This window comes from Podarcis cretensis (assembly GCF_951804945.1).
Source record: "Podarcis cretensis genome assembly, chromosome: 2".
Lineage (NCBI taxonomy): Eukaryota > Metazoa > Chordata > Lepidosauria > Squamata > Lacertidae > Podarcis > Podarcis cretensis.
This window is the reverse complement of record NC_137171.1, coordinates 48,031,320-48,045,575: the sequence shown is the minus strand read 5'-3', so window position 1 is coordinate 48,045,575 and position 14,256 is coordinate 48,031,320. Positions and strand designations below refer to the sequence as shown.

At 37.5% G+C, this 14,256-nt stretch overlaps 1 protein-coding gene across 11 annotated transcripts in view; it reads right to left on the bottom strand.

Moving 5' to 3' along the window:
• TENM2 (teneurin transmembrane protein 2) overlaps positions 1-14,256 on the bottom strand; it is a 716,795-nt gene that overhangs the window by 579,825 nt on the left and 122,714 nt on the right. For 9 of the 11 annotated variants that reach the window (XM_079964734.1, XM_079964747.1, XM_079964745.1 and 6 more), the window contains exon 3: positions 5,209-5,484. The exons of the other annotated variants lie outside the window; for them this stretch is intronic. In XM_079964734.1, the coding sequence (XP_079820860.1) occupies positions 5,209-5,484 (276 nt within the window). The remainder of the gene's footprint in view (positions 1-5,208; positions 5,485-14,256) is intronic. 11 annotated transcript variants of the gene reach the window in all.

The window sequence follows — 14,256 nt, the reverse complement described above, 5'->3', positions numbered from 1 at the left end:
CAGGAGGCAAAACATTTGAGAACTAAAGCTGTTCGAAAACCAAGGCACAACTGTACATCCCACAATGCCAGTTGGAGGATACGAATTCTGCAACTATACTCCTTCCCCTGCCTTTCACTCAGGAGGACTCCACCAAAATATAAAGTAAAATTATTCTCTATTTATAGGCAGTCAGAAGCACTGTGTTGGCTTTCTGGTGGTTGCTGTTGCTTTGTGGGAGTAAGAGGGAGAGGGACAAGGTGGGAGGAATGTTGGCCCAGTGCAAACACTGAAGCAGGGTCAATCTGGTGGTCAGTCATGCCGGACACCCCTTCCACTCTCGTTAAACAATAGTGCCCCACTTGCCAGGACACTAGAATAGTCATTCTGCCATGCAAATAAACTGTGAATAGGATTGAGATCATGCTGATCCTAATAAATTGGTTATTATGCCATGTACTGCTGCTCTTTGATGTGTGTGTATATATATATAAGAATGAATCAACAGACCCTCACCACTATCCTCAAGACTACCAGCCCCAATTTTAAACCTTATTTTTTGGTAAACCCCCCCCCCATATTTTTAGACATTCGAAGATGGGGAATCTATGTATGTGTGAAATACTATGTACTTTAACACAAATTTAACACGTTCTTTGGTAATAAAATTTAAATGGAACTTCAGGAACATGTTAACTGTATTTTTTCTGCTTCTTTGTTACTAATCAATGAAACACAAGACCCAACCAGTCTGTCCTGAATTTTACTTCATTGTTCTACTTGTAAAATGATGTTCAGTTATTATGTGTCTAAAAGGGAAAAGTAAAATTCCAAACTTAAGCGTATTATTTGAAAATGAACTGCCAGAATCCAATATAGTAATATATTTATGACCTATTAAAAATATTTATTTGTGAATTTTACCATTTTTAATTTAATCTAATTAAAAATGCCTCTATTAAGAAGTAAAAAAATAGTTTTGGTAAGAATCATCTACTTGATCAAAGTATTAACCTATTTACAGTACTTACCACCAGGACAACCTTTTCCTACTAAACTCAGTATACCCCAGAATACTTACTACATCTTTATATTATTGCATCCTGTGTCTAACCATTTAATTGCATTCAGTTTCAGTTTTCCAATGGGACCACATTATTCTTCACACACGTCCAAGTCACTAGAAACCGGTACTACGTATAGCCCTTCCTAATATATTCAGATTTTTAAATGACTTATATCTGTGAGATTCAACACCAGATATTCAGTTGTACTTATGTCACTGAAAGCCCAATGCTAAAATACAATGAATAAGCAACCCAAAGCATAATTCCTATGGAGTTCAGTGGGATTTCTTCCCAGCTAAGTGTGCAAAAACCTACAATGCAGATTCCAATAAAGGAAAACATTGTTGAAACAATTCTGAATGTACAAAAACAATTATTGCCTGAAATTTCATCAACTATAAAAGTTTTGTTTTTCACCCTAATTTAATAATGCAAGACCACATATTTGTTGCATACTTGCTGTTTGTATTCCACCCTTCCCCTTGGAACAATATGGCTTACAGTACATGCCATTCTCCCATTTTATTTTCATAACAAATCTGTGAAGTAGGTTTGGCTGTGTGACCTATGACTCGCCCATTGAGAGTAACAGCTGCAGAATGATTTGAAGCTGGATCCCCTAGTCTGAGTCCAATACTCTAGCCACTACATCACACTACACTGAATTGACTCAATATGCTGGTAAATTATTTGTTGCAGGTTAGTTCTGCTTAGCTTTTAAACATTTTTAGGGATGCCGTGTCTACTCAAACTCAGGTCACGAAATTCATATATATATATATATATACAGTATGAGCCTGTGCCCTTAACACTCACTCCTACTGAGACGGAAACCCTGAGAAGGCTATAATCCTGATATTTCAGGTTATATATTGAAACATGGCAAACACCTTTGGCAGCACTGTATAACATTATAAAGGCAGCAGAAATAAGCACAATTAGCTTGTGAGAAATGTACTGCTCTGCCAAGGAGCTGGAGAGCCTTGCTCCCTTCACCACACTCCTCTTCTTCTGACCCAGGTAAGTTCTGAGCTCTTAAGAGGGAAAGGAAAGAGGGACCAGATGTCAGAGGAGGCAGTGGCAGGGACCCAAAGTGTGGCTGAGCATGGCCTACTTAAAGGTAAACCAATTAGAGGCACTCACTGTTAACAGGTGTCTCTTCTTGATGAGGTGCTACATCCCTAGTTGTCTGGAGCACAATGGGGTTTCCAAAAATAGAATTCAATTCAATATATCCTCTATTTTTCATACATTTTTGCATCAAAGCAAGAGCAGGGAACATTTGGCCACTGCCAGTTTGGATAATTGAGCACACTGAAAATACTGTAATTGAGTTTATACCCACACAAGGAAAGACTACAGTATCCTTCTTTGAACTTTCAGGAGTCCCCTCTGTAATAAATATTAAAATTAATAATGGTTCTACCCTTCTGGCTGAGTTCAGAATTAGGCTTGACAAACAAAAAACAAAACAAAACAAGTTTATTCCTAGAAGAATTCAAATCCCACTGCCCTGCTGAACACCTGTCCAAACTCCTGCAAGTCCTTTTAACTCCTGCTCACAACCTCACAACCCTTGCTTATAAGTCCTTGTAGCTTTTCCTGACTCCCACTTACAAGGCCTGGTGGCAATGGCAACAACAAGAGCAGTGATGCACATGCCTTGCTGGAGACCTCTCTTGCTCCCTGGTAGAATGGTGCTACAGCTGAGTCCCCAGCCCTTGTGATGCTAACATGGTCCTATTCAAGGAACTAGGGAGAGAGCAACAACCTAGTTATTGCCAGCAAGTTACCTGGGAAGGTGAGAGGGAGAAAGGGTTTATTTATTTATTTGTACTTATAGCCTGCCCTTCACCAAATGGTCCTAGGGTAGGTTACAAAAATATCACAATTTAAAAAAGTGCAATTTACACTGAAATCCCAAATAAAATCGAAAAACAACCAATGACAAAATGTCAAAACAGGAGTGTATAAAACAGCAACACAGATCAATGCAGGAGGACCGACTGTTGAGAAAGCATACAATGATGGCACAAGGGAGGTTATTCCACAACCTGGGACCAGTACAGATTAGGCCTTTGCTTGCCTTGCCAAAGAACTCACATGGATGTAATGCTTTACTCAGGCAGAAAAGCATTACAGAATCCCCCCCTTCAATTGGACCCCATAAGACTTACATGTAGGTCTACAAAGGCAATAGTCTAGGCTTGGCAAATATAGTAAAGAGGGAAATCTAAAGATTAATTAGTCAAAAGAACAAGGCTATAGTCTTTGGAAAGGAACATCAGAAACATCAACAATAAATTAAAAAGTCATTGATTTATTATTGTAATGAATTCAGATAACTAGGAATTCATTTTAAGGATACACTTTCTTGGAAGACTCATTTTGAATATAATGTAACTTTCGTAATCTAGAGATTCAACGATCTTGTTAACATTTTATCATACAAATGCTAGCTTTTATTTGGCACTGCTTTAAAACTGTTTTGAAACTAGAATTCAAATTGTAAAACTGGAAAATTGTTCTCCCCAACCTTGTGATAGATGAATGATTTTAGGTTTCCAGGTGGCTGTATAATAAATAAAATTGTAGAGATTTTTATTTGGTTACTCTTATGTCTCTGAAACTCTGGAAAGCCGTCGTGGTTATCCATTTTCAGACATATATATATATATATATATAATATAAATTTAAAAACATTACTTCAGTTAATCAACACATTTTTCAAAGCTAGTAATACTTCAATGTTCATAGAATTCTACTTTTAAATGGAATTCAATCTTAAGAAGCTCTAAAAGTGAAGAGGCATCCTGTAAGCCTAGAATGTGAATTAGAATTAGCACCAGTGTTGAAAATATTCATGTTAGAGTGATTTATTGCAATTAAGCTTCCACTAAGCTACTTGCAAATGTACAGGAAAGTGCCAAAATTGATTTAATACCAAAAGAAAATTGACAGTTTATTATTTTGAAGTGGAATGATATAATCTGTGATTAGCATTCAGTATCAAAATGCCAGGGTTTTTTTTTTTTATATAGAGCTTTTAAGTGTGTTTAATATAGCAGCTGAACCATAGCAGTAAAAAACCCTAAGAATTAGAAATAGATTCAGTGAAATCTATTCATCACAATGACAGTTCACATGGGCAGGTGCCCATGTATAAAATTCATTTGAAAAACAACAACAACTGAGCCCATGTGCCTTGCAAATTTGCACTGTGTGTGTCTGCTTTTTCCTACAGTATAGACTCTTGTTATACCTTTTCAAAAGGTGCATACCTAACAAGTTATTGATTTGGATCTGAAGGACACAGTGTTTATTATGTAGGAAGCCATTGCTGGGCACAAGCGTGAGAAATTAATGATAGCTTTGTAAGTGTCCATGCAGTGGTACTGAACCAGTGGGGCACCTGTCAATCTGTATGATAATATAGCTCCAAACTTTATAAAAATCGGTGATGTGAAAAAACATTGATTTTCTTGTGGTAAACAAGATTTTTCAAAGAGAAAAGCAAGATGTTTAAAACATCAATACCTCTGCTTGTACAATTGTAATTTAACATGTGTCTAAACAGTTTCATGCTATGCATAACACACAAGAAACCTTTATTTTCCTAAAGACTTTTAAAAAGAAAACAAGGGCTAACCACCTTTTGTGTTTTTCAAATAAAAAAAATCTCTGACATATTTACCCAAATATGACTTCAATCCAATGCTAGCCTTATACAATTTAGTGGCCTGAGACAGTCATATGTACACAGTCCAGTTTTGAAATGCTTTTTTAAAAAATGTAGTTTATACTTTTTGTATCCAAATATGTTTGCTTTTATCCAAAACCTCTATACGAGGGCTAGAAATGTGACTTTTGGAAAAACTGAGACCTGTCATAAATTCCTAGGAAGATCTAATAGCTGCAAAAGCAAACAACAACAATAACAACAACAAAACTTGCTCCTGTAAAACAAACAAATTCACTAAAATAGATGCACTACGGGTCTGCCAGTTGCTCACCTATGACTGAGATGATTGCAGCAACATGTTTATTTCACAAGGAAAATGGGCAAATAAAAACTTTTATAATATATTATAGAGCAAATACCTGATCCTAAATATGCACCTATAGATGTAAATTATGAAATTTATGGGAGAAATAGGCCTACCGTTTTCCTCATCTGATTTATTGTCATTGTCAGAGTCAGTCAGGGTAAGGGCAGAATTTTCACGGCTTGACAGACCGGAACTGCGTCTGGATTTAATCCCTCTCCCCCACAGCCGTATGGCGTGCTCTGGAGACATTCCTCCCTCTGTATCTGAGTCAGCATCAGACCCAGTGCTGAGGGAATAGCCTTGGTGAAGTATCCCTATGTCTGAACAGTAGCCGCTTCGGTGGGGAGAAGGTTCACAGATTCCTAGTTCAGCAAGGGTGAAGTTAGTTCCTAGGGAAAAAATAGGAAGGGAAAAACATAATTAAAACCTGAGAGCACTTTTAAATTTAAATGTAAATTTATTGGAAAATTAAAGTAACAGACCTTTTTTTACCTTTCCATTTATGTAGAACATGTATAGAACTAGGTGTGCAGATATTGGCAAGGCTGTTCAGGCAGAACAATATAGCAACATGTATGGGGGAAAAAGTGTTTTCAAGAGTTGCAGGGTCCACAAATACTTCAGTAAAAACAGCTGGATACCTAAATGGTAACATGTCACTTTCGCTATCATGTGTATGCAATGTTTTTCTCTTTTGTGGGTGTTTAAAAAACCACTGACTCCTATGAATTATGTAAGAACAGGGGTCAGCAAACTTTTTCAGCACTGTCCCTCAGACCTTGTGTGGGGCCAGACTATATTTTGAAAAAGAAAGAAAGAACAAATTCCTATGCCCCACAAATAACACAGAGATGCCTTTTGAATAAAAGCACACATTCTACTCATGTAAAAACACTAGGCAGGCCCCATAAATACCCCAGAGATGTATTTTAAATAAAAGGACACATTCTACTCATGTAGAAACACTCTGATTCCCGGACTGTCCGTGGGCCGGATTTAGAAGGCAATTGGGCCAGATCCGGCCCCTGGGCCTTAGTTTGCCGACCCATGTGTAAGAAGATGGCAGCCAATGCTAATTAATAAAAGGGAATTGCAAAGGCTTGCACACATGTTATTCCAGAAATTGACAGCTCCAGACTTAATATCAATAGTGGATAGACATAATTTATTAGTGATAAGCAAATACCTACCCAGATAATATTGAAATGTAGCACAGCAAGCAACAATAGCTATCCTGAAATAAAAGTATGTTCAGTATGTATGTATATACAGTATGCTGTATAGGTACAGCTGTTATGACTTATTTTCAATTGCCATTATTCAAATAACTAGTTATTCAAATAACTAATAAACACTATTATTAAAATAACACTTAAAGCAGAAAACTGACTGTGTTAAAACTTTTATTTCTATATTCTTAGGTCTGCCAATACAGAGAGAAGAATTCTTTTTCATGCTTACACAAACTTTCCATCATTAAAATCATTTCTACTTGTCTGACAGAATATTAGCTCTCCTCCTCCTGCCCTCTGTTTTGGGGTTTCCCTTGACCCGCCTAGGACTGATGGGGGCATTGGGGGTGCTTGGGGAGAGGAGAGGAGAAATGATATTGCTCATCTTTGAAACACTGTTCTCCATGGAGTGTGCAGAAAAGCACTGCAAATAAGGTTTGAAGGCACAGAATGGAAATTATTCTTATTTATTTTGACAATGATCAGTGTTTGAAATGCAGTATGTTAGCCAAATGTTGTTCATGAGACTTAGCATTACATTAAATGATTCTTTATTTAAATTTTCAAGAAACCAAAACAAGTGTTTCTATACTATGATATTGTGCCCAACATATTCAATGGTTATAACCTAAAGAGTTCCTTAAGCCTACACAAGTAAAATGAGGCAGTGCAATGTATGCCTAAGCTAAATCACAAATTGCATACTATATCATAAAGTTCTCTTAGTAGCAAACATAGTTTATGCTGTGGCCTTTGGCAAGGGTAGCTTATTAAGAAAAAACAAGTCGAAACTCTGATTGAGCTCATGTACATAGTCTTATGGTTCTCTGGATCATTGCCCACATCTAGCAACTTTTATCAGTTTCCTAAAATGGAGAAGGGAAACCTGGAAAATGTATTATAGTTGGGACAACTTATAAGCATTGGCTTACTTTTCAACAGTCTTCACCTGGTGTCCTCCAGATATTTTGAGCTCCAGCCCCAGCAGCCCCCAGTTGAAGTCCAAAACATCTGAAGGTGAGCGATGGCTGCTCTATAACTCTATAATTGTATACCTAGAATAGTTTGAAGTACCCCAAGAACCATAAATGAAGCTTGCTTGATCTTTTAGCATTAATATTTTATTGATTTTCAGTAAATTTAGTGGTATTCAGTCTCAACTCATTTTTGCAGAATTGTACATGTTATACATAATGCACATGTATTTGTTTTCTTAGTTTTTATTTTAAAAAGATATATAGATATATCTATAAAAGCATGTAAGTGATATGCCTACGCCTTTATTTACTGATCAACCTGTATGCTGATGGGAGGAGACTGCTATTCTCAATGTCTATAAACGAAGATACCATGAGTAAGTTCCAGCTCAAATGAAGTGCTTTCAAGTTCTGTTGATTTCAAAGGTAGACTTAGGCTGCAATCCTAGTATATCCCACCCCTTGCTCCTAAACCACAAGTTGCTTAAGACCTGCAGAAATTAACCCCAGGATATGTAAAATACTGCTAGTAAGCTCTCTGATCCATACCTTCCTCCTACGTCTCTTTAAAAGTTTGGAGCATGAATGAGCAGTTAAGTATGTGGGTGAGACAGCAAAATAGTCAGCTCCACGGCTCTGATTAAAGATAAAGAAAGGTGGTTGCCTGAAAATAATAATTCACACTCAGTATGAATACTAAAGTAGTTTCAGTAATTCACAAACAAACTGTAGCATATTTCAATATGACAATGGTATGTGTTCTGTTCTGGATATGAACAGGTAAAACTTCTCGAGGCAAAAATTAAAAAAAAACTTTTAAAAAATCCTGTCCATTTTATACCACGTCCTAGTTGGCAAAGACAAAGAGAGGGGAAAGCTATTGACCAATCAGATAAGATGTTGGGTTTCTCGTTTTGCAGATACATATGGACGGGATACTTAACACACTGTATAGCTCAAAGGTATAATTTTTAAGATATGTCCTTGAGAAAATGTATCCTCCCTTCCTGCTACTCAATCCAGAAAAACTACCACCTTGTGTACATATGCAAGTTGTATCCAGTCTCTTTAAGTTCATATGGGAGTTACCTTGCTATTATGGAAAGACATTATTCTTGGCAGATATTGTTGTGTATTGAGTCAAAGGATTTTATATCTGTATTATTATTGTCTGTATTTGCATTAGGGTAAAGTAACTGCCTTTTGGTTCCAGAGGGTACAGCTACTATTGGTTCATTTAAGCTGCTGTATTTGGATCCTCTGTCTTATTGGTTTCCTCCAAAAGGCAGGACTGTGATTGCCTGATATTGTTCCCTCCAAAATGTATCCTTTCTAGCTAGTTCCCTGTCCCTATAAATGTAGCTCTCCCCTCCTCAGGTCTCAGTCTTGTTGCTTTAATAAAGAAGTGTTACTAGAGAACTGTCTCCAGCATATTATGTCAAGAGAGCTGAAATCACAAACCCCACGTCACAACATATATGGTGATTCTTAAGGAGAAAAAGGTTCATGCTCCTACACCATGGAAATTGCAACCAGAACAGTTCTTTACACCAGGGATCGGCAAGCTACAGCTCCTGGGCCAGATCAGGTCCACCAGGGTTCTAAATCCGGCCCGCCTGGCCATTTAATAACCTGCCACGAAGCCAAGACTCCCGGCGATGGCAACTTGTAGGCTTTACGCATTTTGTGTATGCATGCATGTTTCTATCTACATATTTGGTTTATCTTTTTTAAAAAAAATTATGGTATGAAACTTAAATAGGAAATGTGGATACAGTACAAGCACAAAATCAACAGATTTTTATTCACATATTTATATTTCGAAATAAGTGTTCATGCACGCATTTAAAGTAAACAATGGAAAATGAGAGTACTGTACATGAAGAATTTGAAAATTATAAACTCAGCAAGCAAAGCAAAATCATAACAACTTGTTCACCAATATCCATGGAAAATGTATCTGTAAAAGTGGCTTATTTATTAAAAATTGAAGGGGATAATGAAGCTACAATGAAGAAAGAAGTCTACTATTAAGTGATCCTGAAATGAGCAGAGAATATCAAAACATCTAAAATGTATTCTTCTTCGTTGGCAACAAAAGCAAACATGAACATAATCAAATTCTGAATACATTAAATAAGCTGTTTTATAAATGCAGTAATATATTTTAATGATAAGCTGTAGAATTTAATATCCTTTAAATGCCCAGATGTTTACACTCTAATTAGCATTTGGTTTTGACGTAAAATAGTGTAACACTTGATGCCTGAAATGAACTTAATGACTCCTCTTGTTATTTTGTATGTCATCACTGGAACTATAATGAATGGGACAAAGAAATAAAGAACTTGCTTTTTCAGGCACTCGGCTTTTTGAAAATTAAATGCCTGGCAAAATGCACATGGCTCCTGAGATAAGAAGCTAACTATTCTCAATAAAGCTGAAATATGCATCAGAACAGGGACGCGGGTGGCGCTGTGGGTAAAACCTCAGCGCCTAGGACTTGCCGATCGCATGGTCGGCAGTTCGAATCCCCGCAGCGGGGTGAGCTCCCGTTGTTTGGTCCCAGCTCCTGCCCCACCTAGCATTTCGAAGCACAATTAAGTGCAAGTACATAAATAGGTACCGCTTTCTAGTGGGAGGTAAACGGCGTTCCGTGTGCTGCTCTGGTGCCACTTCGCTGGAGCAGCTTCGTCACGCTGGCCACGTGACCCAGACAGCGCTGGCTCCCGGCCTCTAGTGAGATGAGCGCACAACCCTAGAGTCTGTCAAGACTGGCCCGTACGGGCAGGGGTACCTTTACCTTTACCTTTATGCATCAGAACTGTAACACTGCCATTTGACCTAAACCAATAGTTCTTCTATACCAGTGTTAAATGTAATAATGAGTAACGTGTCCAGAAAGATCAAGTTGGCTTACATCAAGAAGCATAAAATGTCCAATGCTAATTCTAAATTTCAAATAATTTAAGTTATGCATATAATATCTGTAGTACTTGTGGAAAAGTAGACTATTTCTTCAAACTTACAAATTGCTTTATTCATAAGTTATACAATAAAACATTATACACTTTTTGGATTGCCTTGTTGGGCAATGTACAGCTTATCATAGGGTCCAGATGCTTATCATAGGGTCCAGGGTGGTTCATAAATGCAAAAACTATATCTATTTTACCAGAAGCCTTTTGGCAGGGACCACAAAAATTCAAAGAAAAGACAAACCAGATGGAATGTTATATTAACAAGAAAGGAACAGGATATGCAAATAATAAAGACAAGGCAGTGGGTGGGATAAGAATGAATGAAAATATTTCCCACTGCATGAGGCTTGGCCTTCTCAGAGACTATGGATGAGATTCAAATATCAGCTTACATTCATGGAAGGGGTTTCCACTAGTCTACTGAAATGGTTTTAATTTGTTTTCTTTGAACAGCTAGTCCCATATCCCAGCTGTTTTTGAAATGGCCTTCTGGCAAATCATTTTGTGATTGGCACTAGAGCCCTTTAAAATTAACACTAGGTGTGGAAGCAGATCCCTTGTGGTTGGGGTAATGTTTTAATAATTTGACTTCCTGAGTGCGGAGTGACTGCTGATAATGGGTACAGTACCCATTCTGATTAGATGCCAGTTCTGTGGTCAACACTCAGGCAGTCAATCCTCACCCACCCTGCCATGAGGGAATCATTCATGGGAAGGTGGTTTCCATGTGGCTGACTGGTAATTAATGGGTCACATTGGGTCATTTAAAAACAAACATACATACGCAATAATCTGAAGTGCCCCAAGGCTCCTAGAACTATTTGCACATTTATGCTGGATCTGGACTATGAAGACCAGGATTTAAATCCATACGAAATCATGCAACTTACTCAAAGTTCATTGGGTAACCTGTCTCACAGGAATACCACAAAATAAAAAGGGGTGACCCAGTTTACACACTGCCTCAAGCTGGTTTGATAGAACCAATGATACATAAATACTCAACAAGGATGATTAATTTTTAGTAGTGGAGGTCAGATTGTCTTTCCTATTTTATCCCTCTAAATCACTTTTCAATTAAGCATTGTACATATTAGGGCAATTCATACATAGCAATTTCCCAAAATTGTTTTTTATAACAATTATTGGCAAAGGTGACAGGAAATAATTCAATGGGAGCATTCATTAAGACAATCTGATTTGACAAGGCTTGTTGAATTAGTACAAAACAGACCACTGCACTGAACCAACAGAATGAAGTAAAGGTTTCTGTCTATGTGATTTTCAGTCTTCAGAGCTGGAAATGTAGAATGCAGTTACATCAAACAACTTGTTTACACTCTGCTTTATAACTTGCCAGTTCAAAAAGGAAAAAAAATATTCTATAGATTAGCATGACCCCAGTTACAGGTAAAGAGTTCTCTTCCTTTAATAGCTGTTAGATCTTTGCTTAGAAGGGCTCTCTGTACTATACAAATTGTGTTAAGAAGGCAGGGACATCACAGCAAAACACCCACATAGAAATTCAACAAAGCTCACAAAGTATGTGAAAGAGGTTCCATGAACCCATGTAGCCATGGCTTATTTATTTTAGCAGAATCACGCATAAACAAAGAGAAAAGCTAACCAAGTTTAAAAGGATGCTTTGTTATGAGGAAAAGGGTTATGGGAGTAATAAAAGTGAAGTGTGGGTGGGTGGAAACTTTTAGTCCTGGTTTTAGAAAACAGAGCCAATCCTGTAGAGCAGCCTTTCTCAACTTGGTGCCCTCCAGATGTTAATAGACTGCTATTTCCATCAACCTCCAACCAGCACAGCTAGCTGAGGGCTGATGGGACTTACAGTCCAATAATGTCTGGAGGGCACCAACTTGGTGACAGCTCCTACAGAGCAAGATACAAGAGTCTGACATCACTATATAGCAAATATTTCTATGTATTTGACTGGTGTGAACTTACGCATTTCTAAAATAAAAAACACATGTTATTGCTCACTCAAAGGTTCTGGAAAAATATTTCATAAAACCCAGTAGTTTAATAATAATAATAATAATAATAATAATAATAATGGACATATGCCTTTTTATGTAAAGAAGAAGGCGAAGAGCAGAGAGAGAGAACAGAGAAAAGCCTCTGGTTTAGCAGATTAAAAATGCCAGACCATGAAAATGCCAGACCATTGTTTCACAAAGCTTATTCCAAAATCAGTGGGAATGGAGCATTAATGGGATCTGATGACTATAACTATGAATAAAATAAGCACAGATATCAGAGTCTCAATCATATACTATTATATCAAAATAAGCAGAATTGAACAGCACATTACCCTGCTATACTGTTCACTTCTGTTTTTGAATCAGGAACACATTTTAATGTGGTGTGCTATATTTTATCCCCCCCTCACTGTTGTTCAGACCTTGTGAAACAATTCCTGGTTTCATGGTCAATTTCTATTGTAGTGATATAAAATGGAGCACTTGGCACCAACTCAGCCACTTAACCATGAGCTCGAACATTCATTCCTACAGATGGTGTATCTGTTTTAACATAAGATTCATTTATTTGTTTGCCTTATCTGCCAATGACTGGCATCTGTAAATTTAATATACAGACAGGAGCACAGATAAGTATACTGACCCTTTCATTAAACAAAATCTGCACAGTACAATGTGCTATTGTCACAAGTAAACAAATGCTGATGCAGGTCAGCATTACTAGATGATTACCAACTTCCATATTGCTTGTAAAGGGAGCTGAATGTGATTCTCTGCATTTATGTACTAAGCTTATACAATTCCTTCTCTAATCCACTAGTCAATATGCACATAAAATAATAAAAATGAGTTGCTGGAGCAGCATGCTATTACCAATAGATACCAGCTAGATGCCTCTTGTAGCTTACAAGCAGTTTATGAAGTGAGAGCCTTCTTCTCTTGTTTCTCCCCAGTATCTGGTACCCAGAAATATACAGTGGTACTTTGGGTTACAAACACTTCAGGTTACAGACTCCGCTAACCCAGAAATAGTACCTCGGGTTAAGAACTTTGCTTCAGGAGGAGAACAGAAATCGCGCGGCGGTGGCGTGGTGGCAGCGGGAGACCCCATTAGCTAAAGTGGTGCTTCAGGTTAAGAACAGTTTCAGGTTAAGAATGGACCTCCAGAACGAATTAAGTTCTTAACCCGAGGTACCACTGTATACCGTTCTCACAGTTGCCAACCAGATCCCTGGAAGCCTTTAAGCAGCATTATCCCTGCTTGTGATTCCCAGCAACTGGTATTGAGAGGTATACTGCATCTGACAGTGGAGGTAGAACATAGCCTTTATCATTATGACTACTCATCACTGATAGCCTTATCCTCCATGAATTTGCCTAATCCTCTTTCAAAGCCATTCTAATTGTTGGCCATTGGTATATCTTGTGGAAGTAAATTCGATTTGGAAACTTCTCTTTCACTTTCTCCACGCCATACATAAGTTTATAAACCTCTATCACATTGTCTTCTTTATCCAATTTCTTCCCTAAACTTAAAAGCCCAAAATGTTGTAGCCTTTCCTCACAAAGGAGGAAATGTTACAATATATAATTTGCTACCTCATCTACTGGATGGGGTGGGGGTAGCAGTTAATTTGGAAAAGATGTCAGTGCGTGTGTGTGTGTGTGCATGTGGGAATGGAACTTATTTTGAGATACAATTATTTGTGAGTTGTTCTCATGATTACTAATGAATGTCCCTACCATAAATCATTGATTACTCCATTTCCTGAAATAATTCTATGTGGGGAACTTGAGACTCAGAATCTAATGGATACATTTTGGACTGTGAACTGGGACAGAAACCATTTCAAATCCCTTCTAATCAAATCCCTTGCATGGGAATGTCTATTCAGTATTTCCTCCATCCCTATAAACTATCAGTGACCTAGCTGGAACCCTAATGGTATTAAATCTATTAATGGCAAGATCAAAGTTATT